General features: G+C 50.6%; 1 protein-coding gene across 1 annotated transcript; it reads right to left on the reverse strand.

Moving 5' to 3' along the window:
* Nucleotides 1-3,564: 3,564 nt before the first annotated feature.
* Nucleotides 3,565-12,398, reverse strand: PITX1 (paired like homeodomain 1). Its single transcript, XM_036752183.1, has 3 exons — nucleotides 11,703-12,398; nucleotides 8,216-8,424; nucleotides 3,565-4,361 (listed from the first exon to the last, which is right to left on the reverse strand). Exons 1-3 carry the CDS (start codon nucleotides 11,863-11,865, stop codon nucleotides 3,813-3,815), a joined length of 921 nt encoding a protein of 306 aa, XP_036608078.1. The 5' UTR covers nucleotides 11,866-12,398; the 3' UTR covers nucleotides 3,565-3,812.
* Between the last annotated feature and the right edge of the window lie 733 nt (nucleotides 12,399-13,131).

Below are 13,131 nucleotides of genomic sequence, written 5' to 3' on the forward strand. Positions count from 1 at the left end.
CTTCTATACCTTGGAGCTGAGGGTAACCTGTTTATCAGTGATCGCCTGCAAAACCCTTTTCTCCTGAAAACAAACGAACAAAAAAGCCACCCTTGTTCAGGGTCTACCTTTCTCCCTGGTTTTCTATACTTGCATGATTTTCTTATCTTCCCTGTCCTGGCAGATAGCTTCTCCTTGACTGAGAGTCCTCTCACTCCTCCCCACCCCTTCTCTGCATTTTCAGTCTCTCTGACCATTAGAAGTGACTTAAGGAATAGAAATTGTGCGTGCAAATTACAGGCTTGGCCTTATTTAGTCATTTCAAAAAAGAGATTGGAGGTTGAAGACGGAGAATTGGTAGCAGACAAGAACTTGGAGCTGCAGGGAAATTAGATGTGAACCATGTGTGATAACCGCTTTTCCCACACACAGCCTCACATTGCCAATGCTGGGCATGATTCCTATAGTAAACTGAACCTGGGACTCCAGGAGAAGAGCAGGACAAAAAAGTTCATTTTTTTTTTTATCAGCCTGATCTAAGCTGGAGGCTTCAGGCTGGGAAGTGGAGTGAATATACCCTGGACCCCTCAGGAAAGACCCCGCCTGACTCTGACGGGAAAGGAGATTTCTCTGGCTTTTTACTTACATTGGGGGCAAAGTCAATCTCAGCTTCGGCTCCCCTCGGTCTCTAAGCTCACCAATGTTCCCCTCCCCTTTCCCCACAGCAGTCTGATTCTTGCCCCGGTTGCTGCCAGGAACAAGCACTGGGCGCCTCCTCTGCAAGCTGTGATTCACAAAGTTGGGGTGGGAGGAATGGAGAAAGCTCAGTGAGTCCGGTGTCCTGGGGCAAGTATTATTAGTGCTTTTCTGGCTGCGGCTGTTTTTAAAGGCCAGGCGCCACCTAACTTAATCTGGGTATTTAAAATACTCTAGCTGCTTTAGAGCGAAGAGCGTGCAAAATGGGCCGTAGTGTGCGTATCGCTTAAGTTCTCTCCTCTGGGTTTCTTCGACAGACTTGGAAGGAGGGAAGACTGGGTTGAAAGGCAGTTGGTCCCTGGCTCTGGCTTCAGTTAGCCTGTATATCAGAGCCTCGGACCCCAGCCCTCACGCTGCGTCGCGGTCGGGGGGGGCGAGGGATGGGGGTTGGGAGGAAGAGGAAGAAGAAAAAGACGAGGAAGAGGAGGATAGCAAAGAAAACCAAAGTTGCTGCAGCTGGATGCCTGCATCAGGTTAGGGGCGCCTTTGGGGAGAGAGAGAAAACAGGAGAGAACCGAGGGACCTAGGAAGAGAGGCCGGGATTACTGGGGCATGGAGAGACTCAAAGATTGCCAGATCTATGCAACCGTGTCAATACACTGGCTGACTTTGGGTACATTGCCCTCAGCCTTCTTTCTAGTGACCCGGAACCCCGGATCAGGACTAACCTTGATGTGGGCGGAGCGCACTGATAGGGGCAGGCTCCGGGCTAGGGGACAGTACCACGTAGAGCTCTCGCACAACTTGAAACCTCCACAACCGCGCTCTGGGGGCGCCCGCCCGCCTCTGGCTTCCAAGACCTTCCTGGGCAGGGCGGAATGAAGAAATTAGTGCTCGCCAGATGTTAAACCACGCTAAGACTGCTTTTAATGGTGGTACATTTATAGATCGATATAGAGATATTTACATTTATCTATAAAACTCGACATAAAGGGGGCGGGTTTGGGAGAGCGATGTGAGCGCTCACAAGGACAGAGACAGAAGTGAGGGGGTGTGCAAAGTTTTCACAGAGCGCACAGGCTACAAACTGATTTAAAGCCTTGATGGGGGTGTGGCGCAAATAGAACTTGCCCTTTATTTTCTACGAGATAGGCTTGACAGCTGCGCGCTCGAAGCTACCAAGCTTCACAAAGGTTTGACTCGATGGCTCGCCATGGTTCCGGAGCCTAGGCGATGGAGGGTGAGGGGATGGGAGGATGTCGAAATCTTGTTATTTCGGAGGACTTAGACGAGACGATTCTCAGCCTTTCCTTGGGCCTGACCAGCACATAGTCTCAGTAGAGCTCCGGCAATTGAAAATGTCCACGATGTCTTTGGTGGCCGCCCACAAGGCCTTACTTTCGTTGCTTTAGATCTGGGGTTGGGGATCGCTGTATGAAAACTGAGGTGAGGCGGGCCAGTAGGCACCTCAGTCACTCTATGCTTCGCGTAAAACTAACAGCAAAACGGGGCCATAAGGTTACAAGTGGCCACCATCGCTGAGGCCCGAGATTCATAAAATGTCGGGACTGGAGTGGGAATAAAGGAGCAGTCATTACAACTCCTTCTTCATCCTCCCTCTCTCTGGCGTAGCCCAGAGTTTCCGGCGACTTTAGAGCAGTACAGGCTCAGACGTAGTACCCAGGGTCACAAGCCTGGGGAAAATCTGAGTAAGCTGCATCGAACTAGAGGAGAGGCCTTGGAAGCAGTTGTTCCCAGGACTTACAATTTTGGAAACCCTGATCCACCCCGGGGGAAAAACCCTCATATATATTTTACATATACATACACACATTTATATGTATATGTGTGTATACATACATATGTCACCGCCAGTCTCAACAGCCACAGAATTCTCCAGAGCGAGGGCTGAGGTCTCTCTTAAGAGTGGCAAGCCCATGGGGCCTAGAATTCAGGCAATGAAGCTAAGCACGGTGACAAATAATTGGACTTGTTTGTGTTGTATCCACCTCAATCAATGTCACAGTCCAGGGTGACCTCCAGGGGCTTGGGCTTCTCTTGGCTGGGCACAAGGAAAGCGAAAAGAGGCAAAGTGTCTAGTGAGTACGCAATGACGTCTGAGCTAGGCTGGTCTGGGCGCAGTATTCGTAGTCTCCTTTTGGGGGCCGCACACAAAACAAGTCAGATCGTTGCTTCGCGGCTTAGAGGCTAAAGGTGGAGGCTGTCAGGACTCAGGCTTTGGCCCCTGGAGAGAGCTGCAGCTCTGGGCTCCCTTCATGGGCTGGGCACCGAGAAACTGGCTGGGAGAGCGAGGGGTGCCTGTCCAAGCTTCGCCCTAAGCTTAGGGGTGTGCATATCTAGAGATGCTGCTGGAGGGCTCCAGGGAGCTGGATGGAGAAGGTCTTTTGACAAGCCCCTGCCTGCCTCATTCCTTTTAATTCAAGGAAAAAAAAGTCAAGAATCGTACATTTTAAAAACAGTTTATTCTCCGCGCCGCGGACAATGCTCCAGCGCCCAGTAACGGCAGATATAAATAGAACTTTTGTTAAGAAGTTGACCCTCCTCTTCTCATTATTCTTAGCAAAAGTCTCAGCCCCAATAGGTTAAACCTTCTTCCTCAGGCCCCCCCCCCACCTCTGCACTTCCCCCTCCCCCCACCCCCGCAGTGGCAAACTCCCATACCTCCTGCGCCCCCCCCCCCCCCACCCTTCGCCCCATCCTGCCCTCTATTGTGCTGGCACGGACCCTTCCTCCCTTGGCCACCACTTCTCCCTCCCTCCGGTCCCCACTCCCCTTTTTTATCATCTCCGCCGGATCTCCGGAAAGTGGCCTTTTTCACTACGCCTGTGCAAGTTCAAGTAATTACATACAACCCGCATAATCCAGAGGGAAATTGCAACTCATCCATTTATTCGTGGTTTTTTTTTTCCCGACGTCTTTTTTTTAAGGGAGAGTGGAGGAGGAGGAGAAAACAAAGCAAAAACAAACAAACAAACAAACAAACAACAACGACGAAACAGAGAGTGGGGAAGGAAGAGGGGAGAGTAAAAGATACGTGTGGTCCGTGGTAGTCCGATTGGGAGCCTCCTCCCCGGCTTGGCCCTGGCCGGGCCCGGCCCGGCCCCCTCCCCACGCGGTCAGCTATTGTACTGGCAGGCATTGAGGCCGGAGCCCGGGCTCTGCAAGCTGCTGTAGCCAAACGTGGAGTGCTGTTTGGACTTGAGTCGGAGACTAGCCAGGCTGGAGTTACACGTGTCCCGGTAGACGCTGTAGGGCGAGCCCGGCGGGCCGTAGGGGCAGGCGCTGGACGACATGGCCGAGTTGAGTGAGGAGCCAGTGAGGTTGTTCAGGTTGTTGATGTTGTTGAGGCCGGAGTTGGGCATGCCAGGCACCGCCGAGTGGCCCATGCCGGAAGGCATGCTCATGGACGAGATGGTGCTGGGAGCCGAGAACATGGACTGCGAGGACAGCGGGCTCATAGAGTTGAAGAAGGTGAAGCCCTTGGTGGACAGCGGCGCGGGCGTGAGGCTCTTTGCGGCCCAGTTGTTGTAGGTGTAGCCGGCGTACACATCCTCGTAGGGCTGCACCAGCCCGCTGAACTGCGGCACGTAGCCGTTCTTGCACAGGTCCATCTGCTGGTTGCGCTCTCTCTTCCTCCACTTGGCTCGGCGGTTCTTGAACCAGACCTGGGAGAAGGGGAAGGAGAGGGGTAGGGCAGAGCCGCGTCAGTGTTTAGGCTTGAGGGGCAAGGGTATATCTGGACCGAGAGCCTGTGCCTTCCCTCACCCGAACCATCTTCTCCTTTCACCCGTTGTTTTCCGCCAATCCACGCAATATTGAGCCCTCTTTCTTCTCTTCCAGACTCTCCAATATCGGACTTTCTTACTTCCCCCTTCCCCCAGTCCTCTTTCTTTTACTCCTCCCCCAGGTTCCTCGGTATTCTCCCTCAGTATCAGACTTTTATCTCCCCCACTTTCAGACATTTCTTCTCTCCCAAAAGGCCCTTCTTTACTCTTCGTTTCCTTTCTACCTCTGACAGCTATCCTCTCCTAATTCCTCCAATACCAGACCCTCTTCATTTTCCCCCGTATCAGATCTTGGTCCTTCCCTACTATCACTCTCATCTTTCTCCCTCAGAAATATCCTATTTCTTCTCCTTCAATATCCAGTTTTACCTGCCCCTTCATCCCCAAACTTCTCTCCTCCCTTTAAAAAAAATTACTTTTTTATCCTTCCCTACTCTACTAACCCAGCCTCTCCTGAGTTTGCCCAAAGCGATTTCAAGGCTCCCTCTTCGGCTTTCTATTTTTTTCCTGCCCACTGGGCGTCCATTTCCCCAGATCAGTAACTGATCAGATCTAGGAGTCTTGAGCCTGATCTTGGGGGCCCCCAAACCCCTCTGTCCCTACTACCTTTCCCAATGCTAATACAACGTAATAAAAATCCCCTGTTACAGATCATAAAAATGGAATTGGATTAGTGTGTTTGGGTAAAAACTATGTATCACCACTTGGACAGGGATTCGCAGCTAATGAGACTTTGGGCCTACTTTGCCTTCCTAGGGTGGTAGATGGAAAGATTTAAACTAATAAACGAACAAACGAAGAAACTAGGGAGAGTCGGGAGAGAACCTCTAATTCAGTCCGGTCCGTTTGCGCTGGGGGAGTTTCCTTCCCCCAGTCTCCCAGGCTCAGACCCACCCAACGTGAGCCAGCGCAGTCTGAGTCCCCCTCCTTCCCTAATGCTGAACTGAACGGGACTTTGGACCGAGAGAGTTGCGCCGAGAGAGGAGCTAGTCCGGGCTGTCTATAGTCCTTGCGTGGGATTAATCTAAATATTTGCCTTTATAGAAAATAAACGATCCCCTCTCTGCCCCTGGAGGAGGGCTGACTGGGCGGTAAAGCCTCCTTTTTATTGGGGAAGGAGGGGAAATAAAGTGGGGGGAAAGGAGACTTGAAGATTTGGGGGTGGGATAGGGTGGGGGCAAGGATTTTATGAGAAGCCAGTGGAAGGGAGGAGATTGGAGAGGAGAGGCGAGACCCAGACACTGGGCTTCTGTCCTAAAGCATTGAATCGCGCTGGCAGTGGAAATGGAAGACAGAATGGTTTTCTAGATCCTGTTTTGCCTAACAAGATGTCAACCTAGCCCAGAACTAGGCCCCAGAAACTGTGCTTCCTCACCTCCCGCTGAGCAAAGGGTCCCTTGGGCCTAAGCTGTCCCTAGAGGGGGGGGGGTCTGGAGAGGAACTTCTGTGTTTTGGGAGAAGGGAATGGAGGAAGAGCAGGGACTAGGGAGAGTTTCATGAGGCTTCTAGTGACGATGAGAAAGGAGGCTCGAAGAGTTGTAAGGGCCAAAGCCCAAGCTCGCTACTCTCATTCTCCATCCCTTGGCTCCCCCAAACCTTGGGAACAATCCTATTCAATGGTATGGCGGCCTCCATCTTTTCTCCACGTGGCCCCTTCAGTGCCGGCAGATTCAGGGACTTGGTCAGCCCTGAAACTGGCAGGGCGGTAACACACTTAGGGAACTACAGAAACACTACCCGCTGAGCCTGTGCGTTGAGCTGCGACCTTCGGAGGCCATCTCCTGCGCCCATCCACTAAAGGTCCTTCTGAATAATACTAGTCCCAATATATATTCCTTGTTCAAAAGCGCCAGGACAATTGTAGTTGGCTCTCAGTCCCAGCCTGGGTCTTGGGGGCACCACTGACCCTCAGCCCAAGGGGCCCTGAGTCCACAAGAGCTGTTGACTCGAGGCCTATTATCTTCATCTCCCAACAGTAGGCTTATCTGTTAATAGTTTGCCCTATCTGATAAGTGCAAACAGACTGGAGGCCTCTGAGTTACCCTAGGCCGCCTTGGTACCCAGGCCCAACTATTTAGTACTTTCCTTGGTGCCAGTAGGCCTGTTCTTGTCCCTTCTCCATCCAGTGGTTTCTGATCCTACCGCCAGGGCCTGGCAGCGGTGACTCTGGGGAGCTCCTGGTTTAGGGCGCTCACTTGCCGGATTGTTTTTTTGGACTTTCTCCTAGCCTCTCAGTCCCTAACCCAGATGATTCTTCCTCCCTCTTCAGGGGAGTCAGAAGGTGATTTGGGAATGCCCTTCGGTTCTTTAATTTGGTTTGGGTTCGGTGCCATGACAGAAAACCTTCCAAAGAAGGAACAAAGGGCCCTTGTTAAAGTTCGACTTTGGGTCTGAGCAGTGCCGAGTCCCAGTGCGTCGCTGGGGCATTCTCCACCTAGCAGGGCTCAGAGGATGAGGGGAAAAGAGGCTCGCACATCCAGTACAGCTTTCTGTAACTAAGTGCCAGAGACCATAGCAGATCCAATGTTACCTGTTCATGATTTAATAGCTGCATTTAACGCAGGCATTCGTTTGTCCACTAGCACGGCAATACAGCTAGATGCTGGACCCGGGTTTTCCCCACCTCTTTTTACTCCTTCAGAAAGCCTAAAGCAGACCTTGTCCTGAGCTCCCTGCTGTGTGTAGTTGGGTGTGTGCGCTCTTTTACTCCTCGCGTACATTTTATTCTGATTAGCACTCGGAGGTCAGCACAAGGCTGGCAAAAATGTGAGCTTTGCCAGGAGTTTAAAAAAGGGAGGGGGAAGGTTTGGAAAATGCCCTGATGGTGTGAGTGGCTCTGAGGTGGCTGTGAGCAGATTTGCATAGGGAAAGTGTGGAGTGGAGTGGGGGCAGCATGCGGTCTTTCGAACCGAGGTGTGTGGGACCCATTCCTGTAGATCCAGGTATGTGGGAACCCTATGCCTGCGGGTTTTGGCCCTAAGGGTTTCAGGAGGCCCCGAAGCATTTGCCGATAAATTTCTAGGGGCAGAGTTCCTGCCTGGCCTTGGTCTCTGGCCTCTGGTGGCATACCCCTGGCCCCTGGAGTTCCCTCGTGTCACTGCTTGGTTCTGGGTGCTCTGGTCTAACCACCTTTCTCCATTTCTCACTCTACTCTCTGCTCCGTGGTGAGTTTGGGCTGATCGGGGTTTTCCGGGGCTTTTTCTCAGTGGACTCTGCCTCGAGGAGTTGGGAGGGTAAAAGAAGAGCATGGGTGGGCTCACGGGGAGGGAAAGATGTTTTGTTTTGTCTGTTTTCGAGGAGGTGGCATGTACAAAGGAGGAAAGTGGGACGGAAAAGTCCGGATTACAATCCCCTTTTGGACTTCAGCCCTGTTCTTGCTTCTTTCTAGGCTCCAGTACTTAGCCCTTAGAAGCAAATACCCTCTTACCGCTGGGCTGAAAGCTCCAAGGCTAGCCAGGGCTATCATTTATTCCCAGGGGCCTTGCTTCTCTACATATAAGGCCCTATTCTTCTCCCACTCTACTGCTCCCGTGTCCTGGTGGTGTTTCTAGGATAGGAGTTTCCCTGGCCCTTGGACACTAGTTTCTGAGGCCTGGTGATGGCCCGGGTTTGTGGATAGAGGAGGCGGGGAGCCCGCCAACAGGTGTAAGTAAGCCTTTCCTGTATATTGTCTCCTTCTCTAGAACCCACCCGCACCCCTGTCCATCTCTACCCCTCCTCCCCTTCGAGCTCACCCGGACTCTAGGTTCGGTGAGATTGGTCCACACGGCAATCTCTTCCCGCATGCTCATGTCTGGGTAGCGGTTCCGTTGGAAAGTCGCCTCCAGCTCCTGCAGTTGCTGGCTAGTGAAGTGCGTTCTTTGTCTGCGCTGTTTTTTCTTCTTGGCCGGGTCTTCACCACCTCCGTCCTCACTGCCCTTGGTTTCTCCACTCCGCTCTTTCTCTGCAACGGCGCACCGCCCAGACAGGAATCACACAACAGTCTGGCCAGCTTGAGACCCTAACCTTGTCCACCCTGCAGCCCACAGAACCCCTGGGCAGGATTCTCCCTCCCGCGCTAATGGGCCTGTTACAGCAGCGCTTAGCCCTTACGGCTGCGGGTCCCTGATGGAAAGAGGCCGAGTTCTGCTTTTGTTTTCTGCCAGGAAAATAGCAATTTTTGTTTTAATTCCGATTATTTTTGTTAATTTCGGTTATATTACTATTACTATTGATGAAATAGAATTACAAGTTGCTTGTTAGGCTACTGCAATTATGGGCTCGATAACGTTGTTTTGCTGCCGTTACTGGGTATTATTGCTTTAGATTTTGGTTATTATTAGTTGGTGTATTTGCATTATTATTCATTATTATGATATGATTATTATTGGTACCATTACTCAAATAACTCTCGGTGAACTCGGCAGTACCCAGTCCTTTCTAAGCAAGCCTGTAATTGTTGTCCCAAGCTCCCAGCACCTGCCCTCCCTCCTCCCCAGTCCGGCGGACAGAGAATTCAGAATTCCCCAGAGAAGTGATAGTAATGGGTATTTTGAGGAAAATCTAAATTCTCCTTGGGCTGAAGTCTCCCAGGCCTCACTTTTCAGGCAAGGGAATGAAAATGCAGACATAGATACAAACAGACCCTTGGACTCCTCGAAAAACTTACAGACGTGGAAGGTGAGAGAAAATACTTGAGTTTAGGCCTATCTAGATACTCAACTAGAAACAAGCAGAGAATAACACAAATATAGTTAAAGAGAGACACCCAAACAGAGAAACACAAGTATTTGTATACACAAAGACTCACATGGGCATTTGTAGACACAAATAGAGATACACACTGAGACATTCGTAGATACAAGTACATAATGGAGAAACACAGACGGACAATTAGGAGAAACGCAAAAATCTCTGAGAAATACAGAGACACGAATTCACAGACGCATACAAACTCAGGGAAAAGTAATCAAACACAGAGAAACATAAAAACATTTATATTAACACTTATAGGCAAGAGGAGATACAAAGCCATAAGCAGAGAAATACAGACATTTATAGACACATGTACAATGAAACAAATGGAGTAAAAAGAGACAGTTAAAGACAAAAAAAAAAAAACCACACTGGCACTTCTAGAAACACAGACAAAATCTTACAATGTTAGAAAATCACAGATATTTGTAGACACAACAGAGGGAGAAACACGAATGACAGTCAAATAAGAGAAGGAAAATAGGCATTTATAGACACATAGAAAAACGCAGAAACGCAGAAAAACAGGCACGAATACACAGACTGACATTTATAGATAGACAAAAGAGAAAAACATACAATACAAAAATACAGATATATTTATGGACACACTGAGAAACACACAAATGCAAATACGTAGGCACTGCAAATTAATAAAAGCACAGGCTTTTTTTTTTTTTACAGAAAACTAAACAAAGACATTTGTAATTACAAAAATACACAAACGGAGGAAAACACCCAGTCTCCACTGATATAGACATAAAAACACACACGTACACAGTATACATTGATAACAGAGATACACTTAGGGTAGGGGAAGGGGGGAGGGACACGACACTGCTGACGCCCTGTTACATACTGGTCAGGGCCCTATACCCTCTACTCTTTCTAAATATTTAATTGTTTATTTGTATGAGACAGGGTTTGTCGAGGACAAGTAGAAAATAATCCCTCAGTTCTTCCCTAGCTATTCAGGAGATTTTATCTTTGATTTAGCCCAGAACTCAGGACAGTGAAGAGTGAATTAAATTGAATTTTAACTTTCACAAATATAAAGTGAATCATCGTCTAGTCTTGGGCTAGTCTTGCTCCTCTTCCTCTCAACCTTCCCATACATATCTGTAGCTTTAAAAAATTCGCCCAAATGAAAAATTAAATAAATTAATTGAAAACCAATTTTCCTTTTTTCTTTCTCCTCCCTCTGGGTGAATGGAGGATTTCCCTGTCTGGAAAACAGAGCATGTGGGGCTGGCTCCCAGCGGCCTCCAGCGGGCTAACGTTTAGCCCCAGAGAGCGATCTGTCTATCAATATCTACTTAACTCTCTAGCTCCCATTTCTGAAACAGCTTTTGGAAGCGGAAAGGAGTGCCTACAGCTCTCAGAATTAAATTCGCAAAAGGGGCCACTCGGCATCCCCAAAGGCCGACGCAAACACCTAGGGCGAACTTGAAAAATCTCCGGACCTTTTTTTTTTTTCCCCTACTCTCTCTGTCCCGTGCTCAGGTTACACCATGTAAGCTCTGCTTGTTTCTCTGCCTGAGGAGGACAAGAGGGAGGGCGCTTGGCCCGGAGCCCCGGGGTAGCTTTGGGCCTTGGAGATCTCGCCTAATATTGGCCGCCCTGGTCCTTGGATCCCGGAACCGCGTCTGGGAAGGCACAAGGCAGAACTTTAATCTCCTCTTACTCTGTTTTCCCAATTTTCCCGCTCTTCCTCCTCGGTTTGTCCCCTTTAAAACATTTCATTCCCGTGTTCTCGTTCTGTCTCGCTCTCTCTGTCTCTCTCTCCTCTTTCTTGCTCATCTGTCTCTCTAGATTTTGTCAGTTTTTTTTCTTTTTCCCTTCTTCGTTTTAACACCGAATTCCTTAAAATCAATAGCTTCCCGTTTGCTTGAAAAGCCAGCTTTGCAAAACCAATAGTGTCCTATTATTTGCTTCAGGAGAATATAGACACCGCATAACCCTCTCCCCGGTCTGTTTTTTTCTTTCTTTCTTCTATTTATCAGTACGGGGTATCGTAATTCAAAAAACAAACAAAAAAAATGTTTAAAAGAGTACGATGTTTTCGTGCTGAGTTTGTCAGAAAAAATATCCTCTTCCGGGGAAGAAAGAAGCGAGGGAAGAACGTGGGTCGCCTCTGTAGCTAGTGGGGGAATAGCCTAATTCCTCTCGGGAACCCTCGGGGCCAGCCAGCCTGGGCAGGAGACTATTCGTTGGCGCTGTCAAGGCTGGATAAGTTCCCCACGCACTCGTAGATCTGGTGACAGGCATGCTTTCCGCACTGAGTGGTGTACCCCAGGACGGCTGCCCTTTATCTCTGGGCCTCTCTGGCCGAGGTTTCTTTCGTACCCCCTGTCTTTCCCCAAGACTCAGTCCCTACCACTTCTTGGATTCTGAGTTTAGTAAGGAGGTCACAATAGGGGGAGAAGGAGAAGGAAGTACAGGCGGGGGGGGGGGGGGCGTGGGTCGGGGAGGCGGGGAGAGTGTTACCTGGGACCTCTGTGTCGGAGGATTCGCTTGCCGAGTTCTCCAGGGGCTCCCGGGAGTCAGAAGCACGGGCCAGGTGGAAGCTGGAGCTCATGTCGTGGGGAGGAGGCGGCCGAAGTCCTTCGGGTAGCCGCTCCAGGCCCATACCCCCTTTAAAGGAATCCATGGCGGCAGTGGCGGGGGCCTGGAGGCCTCGGGCGCAGCTCCCAGTCCCCAGCAGCCAGTTGGGCACGGGGGCTACTAGTTCTTTAGGCTGCTCCGGCTGGGTCCCGGCACCAGTTTTGGGCAAGAGGACCCTCGGGGGTACCCCGGACTCTGCCTCTGTCCAAAAGCTCCCTCCGATCTGCGAGGAGAAAGAGACAGCGCCTAAGCGGGCAGCCCACTGGGCGCCCCTGGGCTGCGGCGCGGGCAGCCGCGCGCCTTCCGCCCCATGGGCAGCGCTTGGCGGGCCCAGGGGCCCCCCCTTCCCACGGCAAAGCTCAGCCGAGCCGGAGCAAACGGAGCGGTGCGCCGCAGCCGAGACGCAAGTGACCTGCAGCCCAACAAATGCCAGCAGTTAAAACTCAGCTCCTCCCCTCGCAAGGTCAAAACCTCCGCGTCTCGCGGGGAGATCACTCTTTCCAAAGCTCGTAGTCTCCCAGAGCCCTAAGCGCAGCACGCCTGCTGTAGCTCCCCATATATGTAACTTGTTTCTAAGGCACCGGGTGCTGCGGACAGAGGCGGTCTTAAAGCCACAACGCGCTCCACCAGGTTCCAGCAGTCCCTGCGCTGGGGGTTGGGGGTTGGGGGTGGGAGAGGGAGGAGGGTGGGAGAAGATGGGGGGAAGGAGGAGAGAAAAGAAGGAGGGCGGGCGGAATCTGGTTTTCAAGTTGCCTCCGCCTCTGCTCCCCCTTTGCCTCTCTCCCTCCCCTTGTACCTCCCTCCCTCCATACTCTCTCCTCTCTCTCCCTCCCCACCCCCTCTGATTCTCACTTTTATCTCATCTTCTCAGTCTGAGTATCTCAGTATACTTCGACTTCTGTCTCTGCGCTCACTCTCCATCTCTGTTCACCTCTCTTTTTCCCTCGTTTTCTCCTGTTCTCCCCACTCTGCTCACACCCAGTCTCTCTAACCTTTCTCTGTATCTTTTTTCTCTCCCTTCTCACCCTAAGTGATATGTTGATTTCAGCCTTGGCTTCGCAATACAGCCGCAGTTTTGCGCGTCTACTCATGTTAGCCCTTAGCACTGAAGCCCTTCATGATTTATTTTCCACAAAATTAACTCCCTGGACTCTTAGCCTTCTGCCAAGTTCAAAATATTTAAATGCGTATGCCAACCTCTAGAATAAGAATAACTTCTCGAATAAGTGTATACAATACCTAATGTCGTTTCCTAGGGGAAGGGGGGAAGAGAGTTACTATTGCTCAAGAACCTCATATCTTCTTTTCTATT

The sequence above is a fragment of the Trichosurus vulpecula genome, chromosome 3 (genome assembly GCF_011100635.1).
Source record: "Trichosurus vulpecula isolate mTriVul1 chromosome 3, mTriVul1.pri, whole genome shotgun sequence".
Taxonomy (NCBI): Eukaryota; Metazoa; Chordata; class Mammalia; order Diprotodontia; family Phalangeridae; genus Trichosurus; species Trichosurus vulpecula.